The sequence below is a fragment of the Rhipicephalus sanguineus genome, chromosome 4 (genome assembly GCF_013339695.2).
Source record: "Rhipicephalus sanguineus isolate Rsan-2018 chromosome 4, BIME_Rsan_1.4, whole genome shotgun sequence".
Lineage (NCBI taxonomy): Eukaryota > Metazoa > Arthropoda > Arachnida > Ixodida > Ixodidae > Rhipicephalus > Rhipicephalus sanguineus.
Genome location: NC_051179.1, coordinates 116,756,540 through 116,769,882, shown reverse-complemented (window position 1 = coordinate 116,769,882; position 13,343 = coordinate 116,756,540). Strand labels below are relative to the sequence as shown.

The 13,343-nt window shown below is 48.1% G+C and overlaps 1 protein-coding gene across 1 annotated transcript in view; it reads left to right on the top strand.

The window, feature by feature from the left end:
• Positions 1 to 13,343, top strand: part of LOC119390613 (eIF-2-alpha kinase activator GCN1-like) — a 298,045-nt gene that overhangs the window by 91,782 nt on the left and 192,920 nt on the right. The window contains 2 exon segments of the mRNA XM_049415316.1: positions 2,736 to 2,829; positions 13,167 to 13,283. Of these exon segments, the coding sequence (XP_049271273.1) occupies positions 2,736 to 2,829; positions 13,167 to 13,283 (211 nt within the window).

Here is a 13,343-nt window from a genome sequence, read left to right as displayed (position 1 = left end):
ACATGTCACAAGAGACAACGCTGCACGAAGAAACATTTCTCCACCGTCGACATGTGGGCGATATTGATGGCACTTGTGGCTTTGTAGAAGGCAGCCGCTACTTTGGCGAGAAATGCGAAAAAAAGCTTAGCCTCTGAGATCTGCATTTTAAAACCGAAAACACTAGAAATACGTCACGAGGTTGCGGATCTCGAAGGCCATGCTTTGCGGGCCCGCATGCCATCGTGCGCAAACAGACAAGGAAGGCAATGCAAACATTACAATAAGGCTGCCAAATCACTTCGAATTCTTATTTTGGTGCCCTCGGCAATGAGCCTCTTTGAAAAACACTAGCCCATGCGTTAAAACCTGCGGACCGCACGTCAAATATACCGGTGAACTGACAAGCGCTGCGCAACGAACTAGAGCAACGCAATTTCGTCACCTGCGCGCGACGAGGGATTGGAACTTATAAGAACGCGGCCGAAAAATGATCAATAGTTGTTAGGAAAAATGCACTTCCTGGGCTTCGGCGTGGGGCAGTGTTCAATATAGCGGATGTTTCGCTGTGCGGGAGTTCGATATACGTGCACACCAACCCCATACTTTTGTATGGGAAATTCAAGGGGATTTCTCAACTGTTCGATATAGCCAATAATTCGATATATCTGAGTTCTATATACCCGGGATCGACTGTAGTAAGTGTATCGAAGTTATATAAGATAGGTCTTTGTCAAGCTCGGCACACCACATTTCTGAGATTGGCTGTCATCTATGACATGGACTAGTGATTGTTCAAGCAAAGGTATACATCGTTGTTAAGCTCAGGGCAAAATAGTTTTGAGATTCACTCTTGCCCGTGATAATGGACAGATGATCATTCAAGAATACAGGACGGAACATTACTAATCTTCATCTTCATCTGGTGGTCATAAGCGGAAATTGCCAATGACTACAGGTAGGCTTATGTGAACATATAGTCGAAACAAACAGTAATTAGTCAGAAATAATTTTTGAAGTTTTAATAGTCTGGATAGTGTTATTTGCTGCAAACCTTAATACTACCTTAATAATTCTGCTTAAAACCTTAAAGGGACCGACCACTGCCCAGAATATGAAATGAGTTGCACTGACTCAAACCAACCCTGTTTTTTTCGTGAGAGATGGATTTATATTTTTATTTCTTAATTGAAAGTCGCGCAAAATGACCTGTGGCGCCTCTGGCGCAAAAACATGAATGATCCGATGAAGACGGCCACGGGACCGTTGATTGCTGTACGCGGTCGACGATTTTTTTATTAGTATTGAAATATTGTTCGTTTCTTTATATTAAAATGTATTACTCCATAATAATGTGCATATAGGCCTGCGTTAGTAGTATGCATTAAAGTGGTGCTGCCTTCGCGTGACGTAATGATCCCATGCTCATCAGCGCATCTTGAGCAAATTTTCAGCGTGCTCATGCAACCGTGCGCGCAGTTTCCAGGTCGCTAAGATTTTGGAGCGACATAGTTTTGCTACTTACACTTCGTCTCAGAAACGACGCGCGCTGCTACTCGGTGCGGCTGTGCATATGCACAGTTACGTTTTCGATTACTTGGCTTGGCTCGTGTATCGAGAGAGTAACGACGCCGGGACAAGCCATCCATGACACAGGCGCAGGCAACCTTGGGCGCAGGCGCACACAACGCTGTACAAATAACGGGAAGGTGTATAAAGCCACATATCTCATTGTAACAGCCTGCTATTTTCAAAAATGGTTGAAAAGCTCAAAATAAAGATGGTTAAGCATAGTTACAGTAACTCCTGCGAAAGGAGAACAACGACAGCTTTCACAAGGCCTAGCGGCATCGCTATCAATTCTCAGCGTTGCTGGAGCAAGCCTCCATGCGTGTTTGGAGCCTTTCAGATCGAAAAATACTGCTTATAAAATAACTGCGTGCTTTTCGGATAAACCACTGCAGCTACAAACGCTACGAAGGGTGAGCTTCCTGTCGCGCCGTAAAAAACTGGGTCGAGAAAAATCAGTTGTCGGTCCCTTTAATACTTCTGCATAAAACCTTAATATAAGTGAATGATGTTGACAAGTTTATAAATTTGGTTGTTCTTCTGGAAAAAAGAACAATTTAATCCATGGAACTTGTTTTTTACTTAAATGTACTAGTCTCTCATTTTGTTCTGATCGTTGACATATGGGCATATCATATCTGGTAACATCATGTTTATTGTGAACTCTCGAAAAAATGAGCATGGGTTAGATTCAAGGGTAAATTATATTCTAGTGTAAATTCGGATATCCAAAACTGGTTGTTGGGGAAGTGCGTGCTGCTTTTGAGTATGTTCTTGTGTTAGAATTCTCCTCGGGTGCTTTACATCTACCACTTTAAAATAAATTTCCCAATGCACTCTTTGAAAAAAACCTGCACCTGTCTTGTACTCATCGCCTTCACTTTTTTTTTTTCCACTTACGACTGGATATGTCAACTCACCTTTCCTGTAACACAGTTGAGGTGCCAAGCCGGACAAAGTACAAAGCATGACAGTCGGCTCTGCAGTCTGCAGTCTCACTGAAGTCCTTTTATGCTGGCTTTGTGTGTAGTTGTGTGGTGGAAACTGCTGGCTTCTCCATTAAAGTTGCGCACATTTCAAAATGTGCTACGCGTGTGCTCTGCTTTATCTTTGAAAGAATGTTTGAAAGAACAGAAGCTTAATACTCCCTTAGTAAACTCTGGCACACATCTTTCTCTGTCGTGCAGTGTGGTTGAGGCCACCACCGAGTCCAAGAACATCAAGCGTGAAAGCAAGGTGTACTCGTTCAAGGAGCAGATGGAGGAGATTGAGCTCAAGAAGGTGAGAACGTGCCCAGACGCGTCTGTAGCTCTTGTGGTTTGCAGTAGGGGTGGTAAAATTGATGAACGATTAATCGATTAAAGGTCTACAATTAATCGATTAATCATCATCGATTTCCTCCTTTCGATTAATCGGATTAATCGATTAAAACTATTCGATTAATCGATTACGGCACACCCCACTCCCGCCCCCGACCTCGCAGCTTGGCCGGAGCGCATGACTGCGAGGCGCGCTATCCTGAGACGCAGATGCCGTGCACATCGCCTCTCTTTCACTGCTTTCACTGCAGCGCATATTTCTGCGCTAGCAGAACGAGCCCGGAGCTGGCGGCGGCCATACCCCATAGAGAAAGATATGAACTCGCCCTGATCTCTGTCGCGTACGGCGTCCAACTCTAAGCACTCCCCAATGCTTCAAGCCCCGGCAGGTGGCGGCTCCAGCCCATCGAGGCAGAAATGAACTTGCGCGCTTCTCTGGTGGTAGTGGTTTGAAGAGGAAAAGGTGCCTAATTTCTGCAGCCCGGTCGGTGGTGGTGGTGGTAGTGGTTTGAAGAGGAAAAGGTGCCTAATTTCTGCAGCCCGGTCGGGAGCACGCGGGAGCCCGGCTCACAGCCTACTGCTGCTAGTGCCTTTACCTCCTCTCCCTTAAGCTGGTTGAGCGTTGCCTGAGTATACACAGGGCTTGCGTTGCTTGCGTGTTACATTGTGTAATTATTACACATTGGTGGTTACACTGCTACCTTTGCGATGTCATAATGCCGGGCAATCGGAAGAGGAGCACATTGTGATCGTTGTTTGCTGAAGATGAGAAAACGACGACTGCAAAGTGTAATAAATGTGGCAATTGAGCACTTCTCAAAGCCAGCACTTGAAGCACGAAAGTTGCTGCCATTAGTTGAGAGAAAGTGTAGCGCAGGAATACGCACTCGCGAATTGTGAAAACAGTCTTTTATATCCTTTATGTCGCGAATTGTGAAAAGGGTCTTTTATACCCTTTATGTAATCTGCAACTTTACGTGTTGGCTCACCGAAGGTCTAGCATCCAGTGCATTACTATTGAAGAAGTGACCTTGTAGTATTTAGTAATACTGTATGGTCGCATATTTAGGGAGAAATACAGCTTTCAGCTAGAGGCCCCCGTCTTCTGCTGTGACAAGAAGGACAGTCGTGAAATTTATGGTGTAATGTCTGATACACTAGATAGCACTCACAGTTCAGGCTGTACACACGATTGAAAAGGTGCGAGTGGCGCCGTGTTAAGGCAACGATCAGATGAAACCTGCGGAGCATACTGCTGCAGCTGCTGTTCATTCTAGCCGGGAGGCAGGAACTCATGTCACTCTATTTCCCACAATTGCCTGTACCGATGGTCTGCTTGAGGCCACTATGTTTCTGTGTAATCTCTGCATGGGTGACCTCAAGGAAAACATCGCGTCAGTCCGCAATTATAGTATTATGTAGGGCTTCCACAATATCTAACCGACAAACCGAGAAAAGATGCCGTGCTTGCGAGAGCGAGCGTCTTATTTAATTCCTCTTCCTCTTCGTCTCTCTTTTACCTTTCTCGGGATTTCCTCGCCCTCCGCCACACTGCATGTTTCAGCTGCGACTTTCCAACCAGTGTGGTCCCCGAATGCGCCTCCGGTTTCGATGAGCTCGTGTAGGCATGGCTTCGAGAAGATACGACCTGCTGCCAAATAGTCCAGGGATGATGGCCACAGATGCTTGAATCCGCGACATCAACCAAAGACGACGGACCCCTTGTGTCCAGAGTGCGAAAGTGGGAATTTTCGTGCACTGTACACAACGGGCCCGTCGTCGGCACTTTCGAAAGTGGGAATTTTCGACCGTCAGCGCGTCTGATAAAAAATCACGCCATATCCACGAAGTGAATGATGATGAGTGGGTGAAGCTCCGGAGGTAATCTGGTAAACCGCCAATCCCCGTAAATTTTGCCCACTCGATCATCATACAAAGACCTGACACACAAACGCGGGGGTTCTCATATATGACGTTAAGCTCAGGGGAACGTTTGTTGTCGGTGTTGCTGTTTTGCCTTTCGAGGGCGAGAGCGCCTTCACGATTGTTTTCATCCATGGCAGAAAGAGAATGTGTGGTCTGCAACACGGTTATACTTCATGACCATCAGCGTCATCGTTATCACGTGTAGTGGGTACATTCCACTATACTGGAACGCGCTTATTCTTCATGGTCATCAGTCGTCATCGTCATGGAACGCGCTTATACTTCAATGGTCATCAGCGTCATCGTCATCGTTATCACGTGTAGTGGGTACATTCCACTATACTGGAACGCGCTTATTCATGGTCATCAGTCGTCATCGTCATCTTGTCACAGATCTCGGAGGCGTGTTCGTTGGCGATAGATTGAGAAGGCGCAGGTAGGCACAGCAAACATAATTTAATTGCACACAAGAAAAACTATAAGAAAAACACTCAGAGCAACTAACAATGAAAATCTTACAAACACTTGAGCAATATGCGAAAATAAACAAACACAATTCTCAGTACTTCTACACCTCAGACTCGCGTCGCTACTATAGAGTCTGTCTGGCCACTTAGGCCTCGCCAATGGAACACTCTTACTTGGTTCCGTTACACGCCGTAAGTCCAGCCTCCGTTGTGCTGTTTCCCCAGTCGATGTCGCCGACGATCCTCTGTCGTCCCGATGAACTGTCGTCCCGATGCATAACAGACCACGAAGCTGCCGTAAGCCTTTTCCCAGTCGCTGACGTGGCAAGGCGTCTCTGTCGCTTAGGCCTAAGTCCGAGCTCGGCCCCTGCTGTACCCGATGACGTGGCGTCCCGGGGATTGTTGCTGGCTGAAGCTTGAAGGGGGACTGCTGCTGATGCGTCCGGGATTGCCGCAAGGTGCTGCAGCACCTCCGAGGAGCCTCGCCCGAGCGTCGTCGAGGTCAACGGCCACGCCACGGAGTGCCAGCGTCACGGCCTCCGGAATCGAACGCTCGCTGCCTTCCCGTTGGCAGAACGCGGCTGCCAATGCGACCTTCTTCTTCAGTAGCCACGCAAACAATGCCAGCTCATCGAACTGCTGCCTTCGTTTACGGCTCGTGTCACGCGCATCGCGCCGTGTGCTACCCTGCACGCGCTCGTGCCTGTTCCGCGTGCTTCTCCTCCTACTTCGTCGTCTTCGTCGTCCATACGTCCTCTCCTTACTCATGACATAGGCCCCTTTTTTCCGAAAGTTTTTTTTTTTCTAAAAAAAAAAACTTTACTCTTCTTTCTTTTGTCGTAATGCCTGTCTTCTTGTCACCTCACAGGCCTTTCCGCTTGACACTTCACCACATACTTGTCACACACACACTTCGCTGGTCACTTCACAACACTGCTATATAAGTCAATCGTCCCTATCGCACTATATATGCACCACACACATCAATACATCGCCATATATGTTGCACAATTTCATCCTCCTAGTGCTATCAAGCTTTGCTATTCCCTGTTTTACCCTCTACACCTATTTTGTCCGCTCAACAACTTCTACTCAAAAAATCGGCCCCCACATTTTCTCTCCCTTTAATATATTCTACACTAAATGAGTCTTCTTGCAGTGCAAGACTCCATCGCATTACTCTTCCATTTGTCAACTTTGCCCCGTTTATGAACTATAATGGTTGATGATCCGTCTGCACTTCGAATTTCTTTCCGAACAAATGGATGTGGAACCTTTTGACAGCCCATACTAACGCCAAGCCCTTCTTTTCCACGGTCGAATAATTTCTTTCTGCCTACTCTCCCTTTTGGTACTGTGTGCTGACACACATCACATGACTTCACATACCTTATAACTTCTGACTGAATCCCAGGCCAAAAGAATTCTTCTGTAATTCTAGTCAGCGTGTTCTTAACTCCCTGATGCCCTGCCATGGCACTGTCATGTCCTAAGGTAAGTATCGCTTTCCTGTAAGCTTTGGGTACCATCAGCTGTTGTACTTCTCTTCCTGAACTAAACTGGCATCTCCTATACAATAGTCCATCGTGTATTTGGAACTCAAATACATTCCTGCTTCGCTGTTTCTTGAATGGTTCACCTACCTTATGAAAACAACCCTTCAACGATTCATCTTTTTTCTGCTCTTCTCTGAACTCCGTAGGGGTTACATCTATATTCTGCATGGTCGCCACCTTCAATCTTGTGGCCTCTGCTTCTCTCTTTGCCGCCGCTCTCGTAATTGCTCCCAAGGCCACTTCTGCTATTGGCGTCTGCACTTCTCTTACTCTTTCGTGGCATAATTCCTTCTTACCACTCTCCTTTGGCTCCGCTACTCTACCACTGGTTGCATTCTGTTCATCTACCACGTCCCTGTTGTTTTCCCAGTTCGTATCAGGCTCATCTACTTTCCTGACTCCCGGCACATTACCCAAAATCAGGTCGTACGTAGGCTTCTCCAAGCACTTTGCTGTCACCCAACCTGTGTAATATGGACTTGCAACTTTTATCCGAGCTTCTGGAAGCCTTCTCACCGAACTATCCACCAAAATGACTGTTGCGTACTCCCCTGTTAGATTCGATTCGTCTACTAAGCTCCTTTTCACCAAAACAATATTTGTGCCTGTATCTCTCAAAACTTTCACCCTTCGTCCATGAACTTCTCCATCTACGACCGGTAAACATTCTTCTTGCGAGTACAGCTTAATTTCGTTCTTTCCTGACTCTTCTTTCTGTGCCTGTTGCCCTTCTTCCACGCTATGCCTCTGCGAGTCCACTATACAAGCTACTTTGTCTGTACTCCCAACTTCCTTCGTGCTACCACCGTGGGAGTCCACTATACAGGCTACTTTGTCTGTAGTCCCTGACCTACACTCATTCGCCCGGTGTCCCCTTCTGTTGCACAACTGACACACCACTACTTGTGAACGACCATCTCCAGGTCGACAATTCATAGCTCGGTGCCCAATGCGGTTACACAGGAAACACCTGAGTGGTCGCTGTGACGTGTTCGGTACCCCCTGAGGTCTACCCTTTGTCTCATCTGTTCTTGCTTTGTCACAGCCTTCATTTGCCTTCCCTAGGTTTCTAAATCCCTGGGCCTCCAAATACTGATCCGCCTGCTCTGCTACATCATCAAGTGAGGCTACCTTTCGTTCTTTCAGGAAAACACTTAACTTGTTACTGCAACAATTCAAGAATTGCTCCACGACCATGCAATCACGTACGCCTTCATATGTTTTTTCTACATTCGCCATCTCCATCCATCTTTCAAAATAATTTGACAAGCGGCACACAAACTGCTTCGCTGTCTCTGCATTCTCTGGCTTGCACCCACGAAACCGCTCCCGGAAGCCTTCCGCCGTCAACCTAAATCTTTGCAACAGTGTTTTCTTGACTTTATCATAATCCATGGAGTCATCAGCGGGCATTCGGCCAAAAACACTTAAGGCTTCTCCTACCAGACAAAGGCTGAGTGCTGTTGCCCACTCCCTTCTGTCCCAACCTTGACCCCTGGCAATCCGTTCAAATCTGTGTAAATAGGCATCCAAGTCATCACGTCTTTCATCGAACGGAGCCATTAACTTTCTCGGACATATTCGGGTATTTTTGGGTGACTGCGAGCCAGAGGATGCTGACATGACACTCTGGACATCCTGCGGAACACCATTAAGTTGCGCTAGTCTCAACTTTAATTCGAGAAGTTCTTTTTCGCGTTCAAATTCGCGCTCCTGTTTCTCTCGTTCATACTCGCGTTCCCTCTCCTTCAGTGCTATCTGCTTATCCTGTTCTATTTGGGCATTTTCAAAAAACTTCAAAGTCTCCTCTTTAGTCATACCTAGATCTTTAGCTACCGCCGTCAAGCGCTCCCAATCCATCTCCGCACCAACTTATTCCCCCTGAGAATCGGTGACTGGGCCGGATTGAATCCTGGAATCTTCTATCCTGGCAGGCTCGCCAATTGTTTTGTCACCGATCTCGGAGGCGTGTTCGTTGGAGATAGATTGAGAAGGCGCAGGTAGGCACAGCAAACATAATTTAATTGCACACAAGAAAAACTATAAGAAAAACACTCAGAGCAACTAACAATGAAAATCTTACAAACACTTGAGCAATATGCGAAAATAAACAAACACAATTCTCAGTACTTCTACACCTCCGACTCGCGTCGCTACTATAGAGTCTGTCTGGCCACTTAGGCCTCGCCAATGGAACACTCTTACTTGGTTCCGTTACACGCCGTAAGTCCAGCCTCCGTTGTGCTGTTTCCCCAGTCGATGTCGCCGACGATCCTCTGTCGTCCCGATGAACTGTCGTCCCGATGCATAACAGACCACGAAGCTGCCGTAAGCCTTTTCCCAGTCGCTGACGTGGCAAGGCGTCTCTGTCGCTTAGGCCTAAGTCCGAGCTCGGCCCCTGCTGTACCCGATGACGTGGCGTCCCGGGGATTGTTGCTGGCTGAAGCTTGAAGGGGGACTGCTGCTGATGCGTCCGGGATTGCCGCAAGGTGCTGCAGCACCTCCGAGGAGCCTCGCCCGAGCGTCGTCGAGGTCAACGGCCACGCCACGGAGTGCCAGCGTCACGGCCTCCGGAATCGAACGCTCGCTGCCTTCCCGTTGGCAGAACGCGGCTGCCAATGCGACCTTCTTCTTCAGTAGCCACGCAAACAATGCCAGCTCATCGAACTGCTGCCTTCGTTTACGGCTCGTGTCACGCGCATCGCGCCGTGTGCTACCCTGCACGCGCTCGTGCCTGTTCCGCGTGCTTCTCCTCCTACTTCGTCGTCTTCGTCGTCCATACGTCCTCTCCTTACTCATGACACATCTGTATCACATGGAGTGGATGCATCCCATTATGTGTGGCTACATGCTACATACTACAAAGGAGGGACAGGCCCACACCCTGAGGAGCTTCGCCCCTGAAAGATTTGGGTCCATATCAAACACGAACGATGCCTCTGAAACGAAGAGATATCAATTTTTAAGCACCCATAAAAAATGTCGATTAATCGATTAAATCAGTCCGCCGAAAGCAATTAATCGCTTAAAGGCTAAATCGATTAACGATTAATCGATTAAAAAATTTTAATCGACCATCCCTAGTTTGCAGGTGATCATGTGGGTTCATATTTGGGCATGTTTTGGGGAGAATTTGAATAGACAGACATTGCAGAATACAGAGCTGAAGGAGGCAGGCATACATTTTGGGAAGGGGGGGACGGGGCAGTAGTGACGTTTTAGAGGTCTTAGAGTACCAAAACGTCACCGCTTTGGTACTCCACATCATGTTGCCATCACTCGATACTTATCGTTGTTGCCATCACTCGATGCATCTTGCAGTCACCGCGACAGTTTTCGAATAGATGGAGCACTCTTTTCTGCAGAACTTCTAATTCGTTGATTTTCACGTGTACACCATACAAGGTAGCCATAAGACGTGCGTGATAATAGTCAAACACGGATATATTGAACTCGAAAAGGATCGCGAATTAGTTCGATATATGAAAAATTCGATATAAAAAAATACAGGCGCCAAGACCTTACCAGTGGCGGATGATCACCTACAATCGGCGCATTCAAGAATGACCACTAATTCCGCACACTATTCAACAGAATGTTTTATTTGCGTGAAAAAAAATCGCTTATCTTGGCCTGCTTCTTCGTCTTCGAAATGAAGTTGAAGACACTGGCCTTGATCTTATCGAGGCTGTCCAGGTGTGACAGCCCAGTTACCTCCATGTCGCCGCAACAACGGCGAATCAAGCCGCCTCATCTGGATGATCTTCGTCGCCACTTGAGCTGTCGGCCTGGGCATCCTGGGTCCCTGCGACTGCAGCTACAATGTCCTTCTCAGCGAAGCTCGCAACAGCCTGAACATTGCAGTCCGCTTCCACGAAATCGTCCGCAGACACTTCGGGTGGAATGGCAGCCAGGAAGAGGGACGACGACTCGCGAAATGCGTCGTCTATGCGCTCATCGTCGCCGTCTTCACCGTTTTCTGCAAGTTCCGCCGTCACGAAGCCTGCCTTTCGGAAGCAGTTGGCCACTGTGTCCATCTTCACTTCTCGTCAGGCACCCGTCATCATTTGAATGGCACCAAGCAGGTCAACCTTCAGCTCGGTGCCCATGTGAAGGTGGACCAGCAGCCTATCAAGTCGCCTCCTGTAGCCCACCTTGAAGGACTTGATGATGCCCTGGTCCAGCGGTCGCAGCTTCGCTGTCGTGTAGGCCGGCAGAAACTTCAGCTCGACGTTTTTGAACTCGCAGGTGGTGTGGTGGGCCGAGTAGTTGTCCACAAGCAGGCAAGCGCGACGCCCCGACTTGCCCAGCTCCACATCCCACGCTTGCAGCCATTCTGTGAACAGCTGATGCGTCATCCCCGCCATCTTGTTCGAGGCGTAGCGAACGGGGAGCTGCTTAGAGTGCTTGAAACAGCGCGGTTCCCTTGCTTTCCCTATCACAAAGGGCTGGAGCTTCCGGGACCCGTCCACGTTGGCTGCCAGCAAAACGCTCATGCAGACTCTGCTCATTTTGCCGCCGTGACACGTGCTACACCGGACGTCGAGAGTCTTGCTCGGCAGCATTTGCCAAAATAGACCGGTCTCGTCAGTGTTGAAGATTTCCGCAATTGAAAACTTCCTGGAGATTTCCGGCCACTCCTTCGTCATCCACTGCTGGATGTCCTGGCTGCTTACGGCTTCGCTTTCACCAGAAATGGTTTTGCTGACGATGTTGTAGCGTTGCTTAAATCGGTGAAGCCACTCGGTGTTGTCAACGAAATTGTCTTCACCGAGTGCAGCGGCAAACCATTTGGCCTTAGCCATCAGCATTAGGCCATTCACAGAAATGTTCTTCACACACACTTCTAAGAACCAGGCATAGAGTGCCTTTACTGCTTTCCCGTGGGCAGGAGCGCGCACACGACAGGCTCCTGACGTTCACTGCTTCGCCGCCTTTGCCTTGATATTCACCTTGTTCTTCAACAAGGTGCTCGGCGTGCTGCGTAGTATCCCGATGTCGTCCGTCACCGTCGAACTTTCTGCGCCCGCCTCAACACGCTGTATGGCCTTCAACTTCGTTGCAAAGTCAAGGTTCTTGCGCTCCTTGACGCTGGTCATTGCTACACGAGAAGTAGAAAATTCAAGCAGTCCGCAACGCCTTTGCACAGCACGCACACAAAGGAGGAATGTGGTGGTACGCGACAACTCACGAAACTAGACTCCGCCAACAAAGCGCTTGCGATCAGTCGCGATGGCGGCGGTGGCTACCCGGGCTATCTGCGAGGGCAGCAGCGATGTACGAAAGGTGCGAGCTGTGGTTGGCTGAGCAAATACGAAAGGCGCGGGCTCTGATCAAAACTCACAAAACAGCAACAAAAAAAAAAAAGAAAAGAAAGAAAAGGCGAAAGAAAGCAGCCGCCGGTTCCTTCGTTCCTGCTCTAAAGAAAGAAAAGGCGGAAGGAGGAGGCCGCCGGCTACCTTGTTCCTGCTCTCCGAGCCTACGGTAACGCGGAGAAAGCACAAGAAAGAGAGAGAGAGAAAAAAAAAAGAAAAAAAAAGCCGTTCCACAAGTTGGAGGATGCGCCCAACAGGAGTGCAGTCCGAGCCCTCTCGCCCTCACATTTTTCGAGTGTATCAGGTGTCAGCGGAGGCGCGGTGCCGCGAAGGTCGCGGGCCGCAGTGAGTGCCGAAGCACACCTTCCAGCTCGCGCGGTGTTCGACATATCCGATGGCGGGTAAAAATACGGTTCGATATAAACGTGCGAATTTCTATACTTTTACAAAGGATTTTCAAGCGGATAATTTACGAGTTCGATATAGCCGAAAATTCGATATAGGTGGGTTCGATATATCCGTGTTCAACTGTATACAGTCTAACTTCATTAAGTCAAACTCTGGGGGTATAGAAAATTTACTAGAAATAACCAGAGTTTGATCTAGCAGGGCTCCCTTTGACTAGCGGTACAGCGCTGATCACTTTGCCGGGATTAGTTGGACAGTTCGAATTATCCATTGGTCTGACTCATGGTGGTTCTCCCTGTACAGTACTCATGGTTTGAAACATGAAAATTTAGGGCTAGTACTTGATGCATGAGTACTTTTGTTTCTGGCATACAGTTCATATTTTATCGGCGTAATTTTGACTCTGAACACTTACATTAGAGTCAACATTATCTTTAGCAGCCATGTAGCGACCGGGCCATGCAGCGACATGACCCGCTTGTCAAGAGCAATTTCTCATAGTAGTCGTTATACTAAAAAAAAAAAACGATGTCGCATTTCAATCCATGGGTACTGTACACGTCAGGATGGGCAGAGTCTAGTTGTCCAGATGTGTTGTCATGTGCTGGTGTGTGTATGTGTGTGCAGGAGCTTGAGGCCAAGAAAAAAAGCAAGGTGCAGGAGCCCGAGCTGACCAAGAAACAGAAGGAGGTGATGGATGCTCAGCTCCAGAAGGAGCATGCCATACGTCTTCGCGTACGCAAGGTATGGCTCCATTTATCTTACTTGAGTACATATGGCTGTGCCTTGTGACCGGAAACCTCT